The following is a 14,502-nucleotide window of genomic DNA, read 5'->3' as shown; positions in this document are numbered from 1 at the left end:
TCCAACCTCTCTCACATGAAGGTGGCTATGACTGTAATAGAAGAACAGTGTGCAGATCTTTTGCAGGGAATAGCTTCACATTAACTGTGCTGTTAGTATAAGTTGGTCGGTATGTATTTAAAACGAAGTATGTAAGTGGAAATATATTTTGCAAAAATGTCCTTTTAACACAGGCAAAACGTACATCTCGTTGCTGTCAGAACAAAACCTGGTATCTTCAACATGGTAACTTCAGAGAACAGAAAAACCTTAACTTCTTAAACTGTCAGTAAAGCTAATGAAAAAGTCTTTTTTGGACCATTTCTATTGCTTCATTTATCATTAAATGCTTACACCATATAAGAGCCACTGGTATTTATGTAAAAAAAAAAGTAAAAGAAATTTACAAATAATGGAGACACAAGGTTTGGTTTTGACAGCGATGATTTTCGTGTGCTTGTTATTACTGAAAAGCCTATTAATGCTTCTGACAGAACATTCTATATACGTTCATATATTTGGCAATATTAAATGCGGCTCATTTCTTATTCATGTCTTTTACTCAGTGTAATGTTACACTCAGAGCTGTTCCACACCACAGGGCTCTTTTCTTTATTAGTTTTCTTTAAAAATAGAGGGTAAAATTTCTGCCCTGCTCTAAAAGAACTAATCCTGCTGCTTAAACATTGCATCTGGGTGAAAAATATTATGGTGCACTGTGAACTAAAAGAAAACAGCAACAAATTAGTTATTCACATATATATTTATATACAAACAAAGCCCATAATGTACAAAGCATATTTGTGATACAATTAGAAAACACTAAAGCATAAATGTAAAACTAGAGGCTTCTGTGGGAATACACAATAAAAAAGGACAATAAAAATAAATAAAGCTAAAAAAATATTTCATTTGATATAGCACACAGTTGTGTGAATCAAAAAAACATACAATTATAAGCATAAGACAAGTCCAAATATTCGATTCTGTTTTAACTCCTAGAGAATGAATTGATTTGACATAGAAACATTTTTTTCTGTGGCATAGTCTCCAAATGAATAAAAAGTGGATTCTACAGAGAAGACCCCTCATCATCTCATCAGCAAGGCCTCTACAGAAAAGGGTAAGGGCCTTGTACTGGAATTTTTAACGGAGTTTGTTTTACTATCACAGTGTTTTTGTGTGAGATTTTCAAGCCCTGGTGCCCTGGAGTGTTTATTTGGCAGCTCAGCCCGTGACAGCACCTTTGCCTCAATCAGAGAAAGGGCACCGTCTTGCTTTGACGCGATATCCAGTCTGTCAGCAGCAACACCGTTTGGCACGCTGCTAGACGAGTCAGCAGTGACATTTTCTGGCACTGTCTGTTCTGTGTTGACACCTGAGTTTTCGCTACAGTAATACTGAGAGCTTTGAAATGAGGGCAGCAGAAAAGATTCCAGACAGGAGTCCCTCTCATTGCAAGTTTCCCAGCTTTTGGCTGTTTGAAGAAGGCAGCTCTGTGTGAGAATGTCCCCCCTTTGACACTGCTCTACAGAGCTGAGTTTAAACTCTCGTGTATGGCAGTGGAGATCACACTCAAACAGCAGTGGACTGGATTTGTACATGGGTAAGTGGCTGGGCAAGCCGGAGTCAGACAGTGAGCAGCAACATGGAGAAGGGGCAGGAGATACAGTGGCCTGAAGGAAGACGAGTTCAGGGAGCTCCTCCATCTCTCTCTGCCTCATCTCCCTCTCCAGCATCACACTCTCCAGCTCTTTATCAGCAAACGCTCTCCTCTTCCTCATCCTCACGCTCAGCGGAGGGTAGTGGAGTCTCTTCGGCCAGTCCTCCAGCACTGGGGGCTTGTAGCCTAAGGTATAATGAGAGCAAGGACCAGCCTTAATATATGTTCATATCATGATAAAAAAGATACATAATCTCATTTTGCATAAACCATGTTTGGCTGCGTCTGTTCATTGTTGTACTAATTCACCATTAATTGAATAGCACATTCTATTTTATAGTGGAAAAACATGAATACGCTGCAATAATTTGATCAACAATAAAAATCTTAAAAGTCTTCATTTATAATTATAATATCAATTATAATAACTTATTTTTAATTTATCCAGACATCCCAAATGTGAGAAAAAAGGGCCAGTATACTTTCTAATATCATAAATGATTAAAAAATGTCTAACAAAGTCTAACAAACCCAACGCAATAAACCATTCCCATTCCCATTTCCCATAACAAAATCTGAAGAACGCTGAGTCTAAGTGATAAAGGTATTATAAAATCAAACTGGAGAACAAACAGCAGAGCAGGAACTTTAATGTTGACGCTGAATGAAGCACATCAGGGACCTTCCGTCTCTGAAGCACTTTCATCAGTCCACTCCACTGTAATTCCTACCTTCATTTGCATAATTTTAATTACCTTAAATAAACACAAACAGCGCTGTTATGGGCAGAGGGATCTGCAGCATAATGGCTGAACTAATCCACTGTCTCCTGATGTCGCCTGGGAGCCTCTGGATGTGTTAATGAGATGTGTGTTCATTAAGGCTTACCCTCCAGAATGCTCTTTGCCAGAAGACTTGGTGCCCTGCTGTAGCACTGGTACGCTGAGCGACGGAGAAAAGACGCACTCCTCTGACTCTTCTTACCCTGCGTAAGAAAGGAAACGGTTCTGTGCTCCGTGTGTGAACGTTTCATTACAGCTACAGTTGGTAAAGTTTGCAAAGTTCAATTAAATTTGGTGATTAAACTACACTCTGAAAATCAATGACTGTACTCAGTATTTAAACGGTAGCTCTGTTGTAAAACATTAGTTGATGCAAATATTTTTATACAGTTTTTAGGGAGACATGTATAAACAAGTAATTCAATAAGTAGTAAGTGTGTTGGCTATAGCTGGAGATCCAATTAAACAAAGTTCAGCTAATTCATCACTTCACCTTGTGATTATTACTTCACCAGTTATTATCAGCATTCAAAACACAGATGTACTATAAAAATGAAATAGCACATAATGTAAATAATGTTTGTTGTTAAGATTTTGTACATAATACTGGGCTTCACAAGTAAAGAACTTAAAGATGGGACTAATGTTGATGCAGTTTAGCTTGTGGATTGTGTAAAAATAATCAATCTTTTAAATATAGATTACAAATGTTAAGAAGTCAACAGATGTAAACAGGCCTACTGTTATACAACATATATACAACAAATCATGTCTCTCAGGAGAGATTATTTCTGCAGCGTTGCTCAAATAATCCACTCTGACTGCACCAAAGGCCGAAAGCCACGCTGCGCTGTGAACGTCGGTCGACGTTTTAAATCATTCAGTTCGTTATTGGTCATTCAGTCGGTGCCTAAACCCGAAACAACACAACGAGCTGTGCTGTGAACGCTCTTCATCACTTTTGATCATCACAGTGTGTTAAAACTGTTTTGAGGCCAGATGAGACCTTATCTGCATCTTTAGTAAATAAAAGTAAACATTAAATAGTAAACAGGCCTGGAAGATCGTGAATTATTGTGGATAATTATCACTTTTTTCGAGGTGTTTCGGCAACTTTTTTGACAGTGGTTACGATTAATAAAGCTCAGTGGACGTTAAATGTAAATCGGCCCACTCATGAGACTCAACGCGTGTCTCCATAAATAAGTAAACATGGACCAAAAGCAGCAAACTCGCAGCCTGTTAAACACTTTAGGAAGAGGTAAGACTCGGAGCGACAGCCGCGCCTGCGCAGTCCGCTCACCACGGCCGCCTGCTGCCTCCTCAGGGCCACCTGCGCCGCCATCACCCGCTGCCTCTCCACCACCAGCGCGCAGTTAGCGCAGCGGCAGTCCCGCCACCGGCACAGGCGCTTGTGGCCCTTCAGCCGGGACACCACGCCGTGGTTCCGACAGCGCGCACACTTCGGGCTCCGGCTCGGCCTCCGTTTCGCCTCCACGGTCTCCACGTCGACCTCCTCATCCTCGCCTTCGAGCCTGGTGAGTTCCGGCTCCACTCCGGCGGACATCTGTGTGGGAGACGGTAACCCGCCCCGCCGTGGAGCTGCCGCAGGGCTCTCTGAACTACAGTCTGGGGAGTGAACGGGAAGGCTGTGGTCTCATTATAATCTCAGTGGAAAGTATCAGACAGAGTCTGTCCTGAATACTCGCTCCAAGAACGCAGACTTAAACCTGCGCACTTTCCAAGACCCGAGATGAACTCCAGAAAGTTCTAAACTTTCAGCTCATCTCGCCCCGCAGCCTTGTTTTTAACCACCAACCGTCAGCTGCTGGTGACGTCAGGCAGGTTGCGGCGGTATCTGAGCAACCAAACTCCGCCCATGCGCTCCTGCGAATGCCGATTGGCTGCTACCTTGAGGGAGGAAAAAGGGCGCCAACGCTTTGGCGCGAGCTCCTGCTTGTTCCCTCTTGAGTTGTGTTCAAAACCACATGCTAGCACACTAAATAGTGCACAAACAATAGTGCACCACCGATAGAAGTCCCTGCGTTAGTGTGGTGTGTGTGCTACAGCAGTGCGCGGTTTTGGACGCAGCTTTGGTAACGGCTGTTCTTTCTGTTTCACTCGAAGCAGAATCAGCTGGTGAACGACCTGAGACAACAGCTCTGACAGGGTATTTGTCTGTGTTATAACATAACTATAGAAACCGACCCTGAAAAATAAAGTTAATACCAGAATGTGACAGCAAAACAGGCGTTAATTTGCTTTGGAAACCTCTGAGCTACAAATTTGTACGCCCGGCATTATATTGCCCATCTAATGTTGATGTCACGCAGGGAGATAATTGAGTTTTCCTCTCGCCACAGGCCCGTAATATTAGTTATGAAGACTAAATGTAATTATTTTACCCTTAGTTTTTCTTCAAGCAGGCCCCTTTCTTTCACTAATCTAGAATGTGCTCCAGTGTAATTCAGGGATTTTATATATACACTTAATGTGCTTAACATAATACGTGTCCCAGGGTACATTCAGTTTGCTGAATGCACCTGCTGTAACCTGTTCAAAAGTTTGAAATCAACATGTTTAACATAACATGTTTAACATAAAACAAATTTACTAAAAGAGGCATATGCAAAATGATTCTGACACTAGTACTCTACAACAACTGTTTTTTTGCAAAAATAAAGCAATGTTAGGTGTGTCCAGAATAGTGAACAGAGCTTTAGATGAATACATAATAATTGAGAAAACTATGAAACATTGAGAATGAAAATACAGTAAAATTAACACTCAGAACGTGTCATATTTGAAAAGTCACTGTCAAATCTTGAGGTGGATAACTTATTAATAAATCACTATAAATAAAACACCTTCAATTAAAACATCTTACAATGCATTCTGATGTATAAATAATTACTGACTAAAATAACAGCTGTTATTAATATCACAAGTGACTGCAAACATCCAAATGGTAGTGTATACAAACAGTGGTTCTCAGAAGTTCTGTCATGCACAGATTCCTGTGGTGAGCACTACTCTGCACTTTCCAACCAAGTAAATATTCAGAGACAGAAACTGCCCTGAAAGTGAATGCCCAAACGCTGCAAAATCAGATAATTAAAACCCTGTTTACCTGCTGGCACCATGTTCATCAAACATTGTCTGATCTGGTTTCACAAGCAGAGAGTGATTAAGTGCAGCCCCCATGTGGATGTTGTTTGTACTGTCAGTCCCGGCTGGACATGAAGCATGTAACCTTGGGTGCCCCTCTCTGCTACATACAAGCAACCACACTCAAATGATAAGTATTGCACACATGAGCCGAGTTATAACTTTATGGCAACTTGCTTTAATGCTTAATTTCATATCTGTACATCTTTCTGAGTGTCCTGATACTCCCTTTAATGTTTCACTACTTTAATTCGCACCTTAATTCTGGAAAACCATTTGATTTCTTCTGGACCTAAATATCCAGTGACCACGGCAGTAAAACACTACAGCGAACTCTTCCTCCTCTGCCCCTGAAGAGGTTTGCATGTGTTTTGTGTTGATGTCTTTCTCAAAAGATCTGTGCTTAATTTTTTTTTTCAATTTTCTGTTTCTGTTTGACTCTGAGCGAAGAAAGTGAATCATCACTGAAAAAGTAAAACTTCACTTTCCTGACCTTTGAAAGCGCTTAGAGTTTGACTTTCAGACTGACGGTGAGTAGAATGTCGAGCACCTTCAAAGGGAAAGCAAAAGCACTTCGGCTCAGTTCAAAGCATGTGCTGCATCGCAATCACACTGGAGTTTGACTTTGGAGAGCTCAGGACGTCTTGTGAATTTCTTTTTAATCATTTCAATGTATTTCCCCCTACCTTTGTGGTTTCTCAGTCGAGTCATAGACAATTCCCGACCTCATATCGGCACCATCAGTCAGGAGTAGTATGGGCTACATAAGATTCTTCAGAAGTGTAAGAAGGCTCCAATGCATGTGTTTGAACAACTGGCCATACCTCTCATGTCCATTGTTTGACTCTCCCACCTGGCTATGCAAACCTCATGTCTTATTCACGTCTACTTTTCTCCCCAGTGGCATTATGCTAATAACTAGTTATTTGGCTAATAATTTACACCCTTCTGGATCCCAGTCATGCCTTCACAGCTATGGAATCATTTCTCCGTGAGGTCAAACATGATGAGAGGAGGGGTGCCCCAGTTTAAAGGCCTAATTGGCCACAAATGAGCACAGAAGAACCAGATGGGGTCAGATGGTATAAGGCAACCCGGTCAACTCAAAGAGCATTGAGGAGAAGAGCAAAGATAAAAGCTGAAACATCCGTCTGGCAGAGCTTTGTATTTAAAGTGTGAGCACAGCTCATGCCCTAGAATGGGGAAGCACATATGGTAGTCTGGGTGTTTGTGTGCGTGAGGAGAAGCTGGAGGGTGTGATCTGGAGCTGGGCTCTGAAAGATCTGAAGAGAAAACTATGGCAAGGCTCATGTGTGCACCACGCTGTGTTGCCTGACGAGATGCTTGATGACCTGGAGAGAATTCCCTACATCAGAATTCACTCTTCCGTCTTCCATTTGAGCTGACTCGTCCTGTTGTTGCTAGGTCTTCATCTTTTCTCTCTCCATGGCTTCACACTGAAAAGAAGATGACAAAGAAAGGTCCTCCCAAGAGTCTTGAAACTTTAAAAAATTCTTTTTGCATGTCATCACAAAGCATGTAACTCCATTTTTTGAATTTATTTTTTCCTCCCTTTGAAGACACTGGTTGCATTACATGATAACTGGACCAATAGAAATGGTCCAAAAAGATAGAATAAAATCTTATTGCTTTGGCATGCATTAAAGTGATAGCATTATTTCCCTTCCCCCCATTAAGTTGCAATATCTGAGATATGAGATGACAGCGACAATATGCGTTGCCATAATTTTCTCTTCAAAGATTTTGTTGCGATACATATAATGGACCACTTTGCATTTCATGCTTTATTAGGCCCATTTCATGGGGAGAGATTGTTTCAGGCTAAATCCAGTTCCGGGGCCTTAATACCTTCTGGAGTACTGGGCAGGTTTCATGTTCAGATGCACCAAAAGTTTGCATACCCTCAGTCAAATGACATGTTTTTCATTTCTAATACGTTAACACAGTCTCTACAGAGAACAAATGACAGGTTTTCTTTTCCTGTACATTTTTATGCATAATTTCTGTTTATTTGCTGAGTTTAATATATTGAGGAAAAACATAAAATGTTTAATGTCTACAGTCCTCATTTTAATTAGTTTCAGCTTTTTTTCATCATAAAACAGTTATTGTTCATTATGATGTGCAGAGCGATGTTCCCTGTAGAAGATGTGCTCACTTATTTTCGCTCAATATCCACGAAACATAACCAGGACTGTCCAAGTGTCTGCATACATGTGAGCTTTCCTCCAATCACATAATCCTTGGCTTGGACATACAGATCTACACTCTTTAAAAAAGACGGTTCTTCAAAAGTTATTTTGTAAAGACAATGGTTCTGTGTATAACCACGAACACTCAAATAATCATTTGCATGCTTACATGGTTCTTTGCCTGGTAAATGGTTCTTCAGATTGATGGAGAGTGTGCTGCAAATGTGATTCTATATAGAACCTTTTTGAAAGTGGTTCTAAATAGCGTCCGAAAGGGTTCTGCTATTGTTACGATGTCAAACAGCAACAAAGGTACACTATCAGAAAAAAGGGTGCTGTGCAGATACATCAAGGTTTGTTCATCGAGGTACATACAATGTAAATGTATCTTCAAAGGTATAACATTAGTATTAAGGTCCAAATGTTTACCTTAAGTAGGTTTTTGTTGCCACTTTATTTTAGTCCTTTTAGATTAAACCAACACTCAACGGATTCTCAGTAACATGACAAAAACATGTAAGGGTTAGGATTAGGATTTGGGTTGAGGTTAAGGTTAAGGTTAGGTTTTGGGTAAGGTTGGATAAGGATAGGTTTTGCACAATGGAAGTAACTCTTGATGTAATAATGTATCAACAGTTCATCTTCAAGATATTTACTTTGGTGTATTCAGATGCTGCAGTACTGCTACTTCACTGATATGTTGTTGATGTGTTACTGATAATCTGTTAAGAGTTTATTAATCATCTACAAAGGACCACTCCTAATAAACTGTTACCAGGTGTTTTGTGGGATGGGGAGGGGGGCATATTTGTGCCTTTTCATATCTTAATGTTTTACAACAGAACAATAAAATACAAATGCAAGTTAAGTCAAGACAAGGTGAGTGGAGTCAATCCAACTGAAAAGATAACTAAAAAGTACCTTTTTAGGTGAGAGTGTGTTATTCACAGTACCCCAATTAAAAATACATCAACCTAATTATTATCAGCCTTCTCACAGGTCATCTCAATAGATTTATTCTCCAGTTTCACAGTCTCAGCTCCCACCACCTCTAAAGGTCAGTGTGTTTTGGTGTTTTATAGACAGAAAATGGTGAGCCGAGCATGCGTGAATAGCTGCTTTGTGTATCAGCAGGACTACTCATTTTTGTTGTATTTGACACAGGTTAATAGGATCTGCTAAATAATTCATAGGCAGCACTGCCCTCATGTGCCTTAGTAAAGAATATTTCTCTGTCTGTCTTCGTCTGTCTTCTCTCCTGCTTTCATTCTGGCTCTAAAAGGAACCGTTAAAGAATTTCACATTTTCATCTGATTATTATCCTGAATAGTGCCCATTCTTTCCTGCATTTCAGTGCAAAGTAGTACAAAAGTAATGGTGATCGAAAATAAAGCACAGAATGACCAGTCTTCATTTCGGTAGCTCACCTCTCGTGCAGCTGGGGTTCATTGCCAGTGTGAGTCTGAGACCGACACAAAGGGACCCTCCTCCCTAGTTACACGGCCTGTGTGTGACAGCGAGCAGTGCGTGAGTGTTTTGCATTGCAAAACACATCATTATTTCCAAGCATGATTATTCAAAGGAAGCGGCGTGGGGGAACAGAATTAAACAGCTTTAATGCGGTTTTATTCAATCCAGACGCATAAACAAAAATTGATAAAGATAATTGCCGTTGCACATGCTAAAAACTCTGGGAGTGATTTCCCCGCAACGTCAATTATGTTCGTCGAGAGCTTTTTTGATATCATTTAGTAGACATTTAAAGGCAGAGAGGCAGACAATTAGCAGATTAATTAATATTTATGCAGTTTATCTAGACAAGTGCTAAATATAGACAAGGGAGGCCACTTATGCGTGAATGCATGTTAATTGATTGCTTCCTTTCCCTCTTGCTGTCTCCTTTTTTGCTTCTCCATCTCTTTCTGTCTTTTGATAATCACACAGCCAGGTTTGTACAGTCTGTATGAGCATCCGCTTGACAGCACTGTACCTGAGGAGTACTTAGTGGGTTTGACAGCTGGGCAGAACTTATGGGGGACAATCGTGGAAGGTACATTATACCTGCTCTTACGCTTCAGTGTTTCCCCATTAAATCTACTCATGAATCAAATTAACTTTTTCTTGTGCTGTACATCTCCTTCAAATGGAGGTTTATGCCTTGCATAAATGGCACTGGATTTGTAAGCTAATGAATAAATGGATCCATATACAGATGGGATAGCTTTGGCCTTGGCCTAATTAACATTTATGAAGGATTAGAGTAGGTATTGGCATGTTATTCCCACATTACTTGGCATTTTGAATATCATTTGTTGGATTGTTACTACCTAAGTGATGCATAAGAAGGGATGGACAATACTATGATATGTTGTAATTTTTCTAATCATTCTCAGTCTTTTTAGATCACCTTTGACAGACTGACAGACTTCTAATGCTAGTCTTTCGTTTCCATTAGTTAATCTGAAAGCATTTGTCTGATGATTATCAGAATCAGAATCAGAAGAAGTTTTATTGCCATTGTCAATGAACAGGATTCACAGACTAGGAATTTGCTTCGGCATGAAGGTGCAACATAAAAACAGTAGTAATAGGCATGCAAAATTAAGTCCACATAAATAAATACTCTATGCAAATATAAAATATAGATAGAATGAATAAAAAAGTGACCAGTCTAAAATCAGTTATTATATATACTGTCATTGTAAATTAGAGAGGAATCTGATCCTTGGTCAGCAGTCCTGCTCAAAGAAGCCTTGTGAATACAGGCCCAGATTTCTGTAAAGCTGCTTTGTGATGCCTGTATTAAAAGTGGTTGATGTAGTGTAGTGGGTGTAGTGGGTGTATTGGGTGTAGTGGGTAACACCTCTGCCTTCACTGAGGTAAACTGGGGTTCATTCCCCCACTAGGGCAGCACCCTACACTATACCAATAAGACTCCTTGGGCAAGACTCCTAACACCACCTTCGCCTCCCTGTGTAAGATGATCAAATTGTAAGTCGCTCTGGATAAGAGCGTCAGCCAAATGCCGTAAAAAGTAAATGTAAAAGAGCATTCCAGTTGAATGTTTTTACTTCTTACTTTGCCACAAACAGAATGGATACTTAAAATATCATTTGACCTACAGACGATTTGGTTAGACTCTGAAGATGAGACTACACTAAATTCCGAAACTGCCATCACCACTGAGCAGCTTTTCAGTCTGAATCTGTAACAGAAAAACACCTAAACAACCTGGAATTAGCCAGAAATGGACCGAATACCATTCGCCAAACAAAATGGGTTTTGTAAGTGGGGGAAAAAAGCAAACAAGCAATGGTTTTGTTTTTTCCAAGAGCCCTAAAATTCATGTCTTTGTCTGCAGAGCAGAGAAGAACAGCTTTTAGACAGAAGTTAGCAAAAGCTCAGATCAATTTGGTAAGTTAAAGCGGTGAGACTCAGCTGGGACTTTTCGAATCTCAGATGTTAGACACCCAAAAAGACTGGGAAGATGAAATAAAACCATCAAAGAAGCGTTTGCCCATGGTGATACGCCCATTTGAAAGGAAAAAACTCACTGTAAATCTGACACACCACTGGGCTTGCTTTGCTGCGACCACCTTCATAAAATAACACCAAAATCAGAGCCTTCACCGCAATACAAATAAACACAAGTGGGCTTTGGCACATTTATAAAAGATCGTTATATGGTTCCAAACGATACATGTTTTCAGAGAGACTGGATTCATGTTTTTAGCTCCTGGCTCCTCTGATGCGATGCAGTGCGCTCCCCTGTCGGATACCTGAGTGTTTCATGTGCCCATCAGACTCACTCTGTTCACCTGCGGAGCTGTGCAATTGCCCAAGGGTGCCCCTGTCTCATCAGCCTGCTGTAATCTGGAGGACTGTGCTGGGGCTACAAAGGTTTTTCGTGTCTTTGAAGGGGCTTGGCGGCTAAGCCCCTCAAACTCCCTGGTCTCTATGGTAAGGACAAGAGTGGCAGTTCTACTTTTTGAAAGATTTTTTTTTTGCTGTCATTTTGACTTGTTAGAAACTGTAGCCAAAGCTTGACTTTTAAAGTCTTCCTTTTCACTCATTAGCAAAAAGTGCTCATGACACTTCAGTGTTTTGAGAGATAACTAGATAAAATAGAGTTAACTCATTATTATACATGGAGGTCCACATCCTAAGGCTTGTTATTCGGTAACTATAGAAAACAATGGAACATACACTGAAAAAGCAGTGCACTGAATTCACTTGACTGATGTGTGCATAATTTCCATACAGATTATATGAATTACTGCCAAAAGTAAATTGAAAGACAACATTTTGTTGACATAAAATATTTTATTGATGTCGAAATGACTGAGAATATAGATTTGAATTGATAACTTTTTCAGAATGAAGTTATAATTATAGGATTAAGTAATAGAAGCAAATTTTAATGTTAAATGCTGATCTGTTCTGATGAGTGTAATATGCGAACAATTCAATAATCAAGTACACTGTAAAATGTGGAACAGTGAAGAGGTTGATTTGACATGTTTAAATGTTTACTGATGTAAAATATTAAAATATTGTATTTGTTCATGTAACCTATTTATTTAGCTTTATGTTGTTTCATTCAGTGTCGTTTTTGTTTGGAGTTGAATGAAGCCAGTTTAACTGCTTGTTACCATTAAATTTTTTTCAGGTTAAAAAATGTTTCACATTGTAGCTTCAGCTAAAAATGTGAGAACAGTTTGCAGTAATGGAGGATGACAGGCCTGGACCTTTATTAGAGGACACTGCACCCTGCCCCTCTGTCAGTGTCTCTCCTATTGAGGGTGATGCTTTTTCCTCCAGCTCTGCCTTTTATACTCACCTTGACTGTCAAGCTTCATCTGCTTCACCCTGGCTTAGCTCGCCCCTTCCTTTCCCCTACGAGTTGTCTTTTCTCTCTTTGTCACCCTCACTTTAGTTCTTGACATCATTTTATTTTTTTGTTTTAGCAACCGGTCTCCGTCTAATTGTCCCTGTCCCCTCTCTGCTTTCTTTATACCTATTTTCCATGCCATCCTTCAGGCTTTATACAGACCTAAAGCAAATCACATGGTGTGCTTGGTATTAAAATTATTGCTGACTTTAATCAATCTTACATAGTTGCGTTCATAGTTTGTAGTTGCAATTTATATGTGCACTGCATGTTCTTTGTTCAAAAGTTTGAAGGTACCTCTTCATCCCACATTCTTCTTAAAAAAATTTCTGAAAACATTTCTTCCCTCTTTGCTGCAGGAACAGCCTCTACTCTTGTGGGAAGGCTTTGCATGAGATGAATGGTGGCACACTGAAGGCCAGCATCCAGCAGTTTGCGGATTTCTCTGCTCTGACGGGACAGCTAAAAATGGTAATCAACTGCTGAGTTGAATCAGGTGTGTTTAAGCAGGAAACCTACCACCCTTATACTAGATATGGGTATATTGCTGTGAGGATTTGATTGCATTCAGACACAGGAGTATTAGTAATGTCAAGTACTGATGTTGGATGATTAGTTCTACATCACAAATATCACTCCAAGTCAACCCAAAGGTATGATGCTCCATCGCTTCTGAGAACACAGTTCCACAACTCCACAACCCAATTCTGAGGAGCTTTATACCCCTCTGGCTGGCACTTGGCACCAGGCATGGTGACTATATATATTGTTGCTGTTGTGCAAAATCATGTCCATACCTCAAAAACTCAAAACACTTGTTATCTGTTGCTTTGTGTCAAAATTTCATGATGAAATGGTTAAAAATAAAAAAATAATCTTGTTATATTCAAAATCGCTTTGAAAACAATCTCTTTACGTCAACTTCTTTTATAACTTAAGAATGTTTTTTTTCCTTCTCTTGTGAAGCCACCATTCTGGAGATGTGAGGTTTTGTTCTCACATGTATGCATAACTTGAGACATCCAGCAGACTGTGAAATTAAACCAGTTGCTGCCTGAATTTCAGGCACCAGCAGAAAAAATGTTATTGAGGTGAGCTGTGTCAAAAATCATGACAGTATATGCCAGGCTAGAAAAACCTGCCTCAGGTAAAAAGAGGAGCGGTGATGGTAAGTCAAAAGTCGGTGACAAGAAAAGACAGACAGTGAAACAGGACATTGTCTAAAAGAGTCAACTGCGTTCTCAGCTTACCACAAAAAAAACTCCTGTGCCAGTTCTGAAGATAGAAAGAGTATCTGGGTCTTTGCTGTCAAAGTCCTTGGGCCAAGATGGATAATCTTGTGTAATATCATAAGAAGGGGCCTTAGAACGGCAGATGAAAAGGCATACGTTTATACACCACATAAGTCCTGCATATACAAGTATTACGTACATGATACACATATTCTATACTCTATTAAATATTCTCTACTATGTAAATGTTAAGTAACGTAAGAAAATAAGCTATAAAGCATAAATTGCTTTGCTTTCACTGTCCTCGTAAAACACTCATGAATAGTACACAAGTTCAGTGCACTTAAGACATCTTTTAAGTAGCATTTAACTGACAGTAAACTAACTTTACTGTCATTACATTTGTCATAATCATACATTTGAGTGATTATAAAACTGGATTATTACATGTTCAACTACGTTGAAAAAGTGGTGTAATTATAGCGATGATACAGTGATATAGTGATACAGTGATATAGTGCTGTAATATATAGTTTAGTTGAACATATAATAATCATGTTTTATAATCAGTCAA

The 14,502-nt window shown here is 39.7% G+C and overlaps 1 protein-coding gene across 1 annotated transcript; it reads right to left on the bottom strand.

Moving 5' to 3' along the window:
* Positions 1 to 773: 773 nt before the first annotated feature.
* Positions 774 to 4,263, bottom strand: dmrt2b (doublesex and mab-3 related transcription factor 2b). Its single transcript, XM_017718935.2, has 3 exons — positions 3,728 to 4,263; positions 2,531 to 2,627; positions 774 to 1,828 (listed from the first exon to the last, which is right to left on the bottom strand). The coding sequence occupies exons 1-3, from the start codon at positions 3,989 to 3,991 to the stop codon at positions 1,071 to 1,073; spliced, it is 1,119 nt and encodes a 372-aa protein (XP_017574424.1). The 5' UTR covers positions 3,992 to 4,263; the 3' UTR covers positions 774 to 1,070.
* Positions 4,264 to 14,502: the final 10,239 nt, after the last annotated feature.

Source organism: Pygocentrus nattereri, chromosome 26 (assembly GCF_015220715.1).
Source record: "Pygocentrus nattereri isolate fPygNat1 chromosome 26, fPygNat1.pri, whole genome shotgun sequence".
NCBI lineage: Eukaryota > Metazoa > Chordata > Actinopteri > Characiformes > Serrasalmidae > Pygocentrus > Pygocentrus nattereri.
This window is presented reverse-complemented; position numbering and strand designations above follow the sequence as displayed.

Excerpts from the sequence above, each read along its gene's own strand:
- dmrt2b (XM_017718935.2), bottom strand. The coding sequence starts at position 3,991 with ATGTCCGCCGGAGTGGAGCCGGAACTCACCAGGCTCGAAGGCGAGGAT. Across the intron at positions 2,628-3,727 it reads GGAGGCAGCAGGCGGCCGTG|GGTAAGAAGAGTCAGAGGAG; the intron begins GTGAGCGGACTG and ends TTTCTTACGCAG. Across the intron at positions 1,829-2,530 it reads GGCAAAGAGCATTCTGGAGG|GCTACAAGCCCCCAGTGCTG; the intron begins GTAAGCCTTAAT and ends ATTATACCTTAG.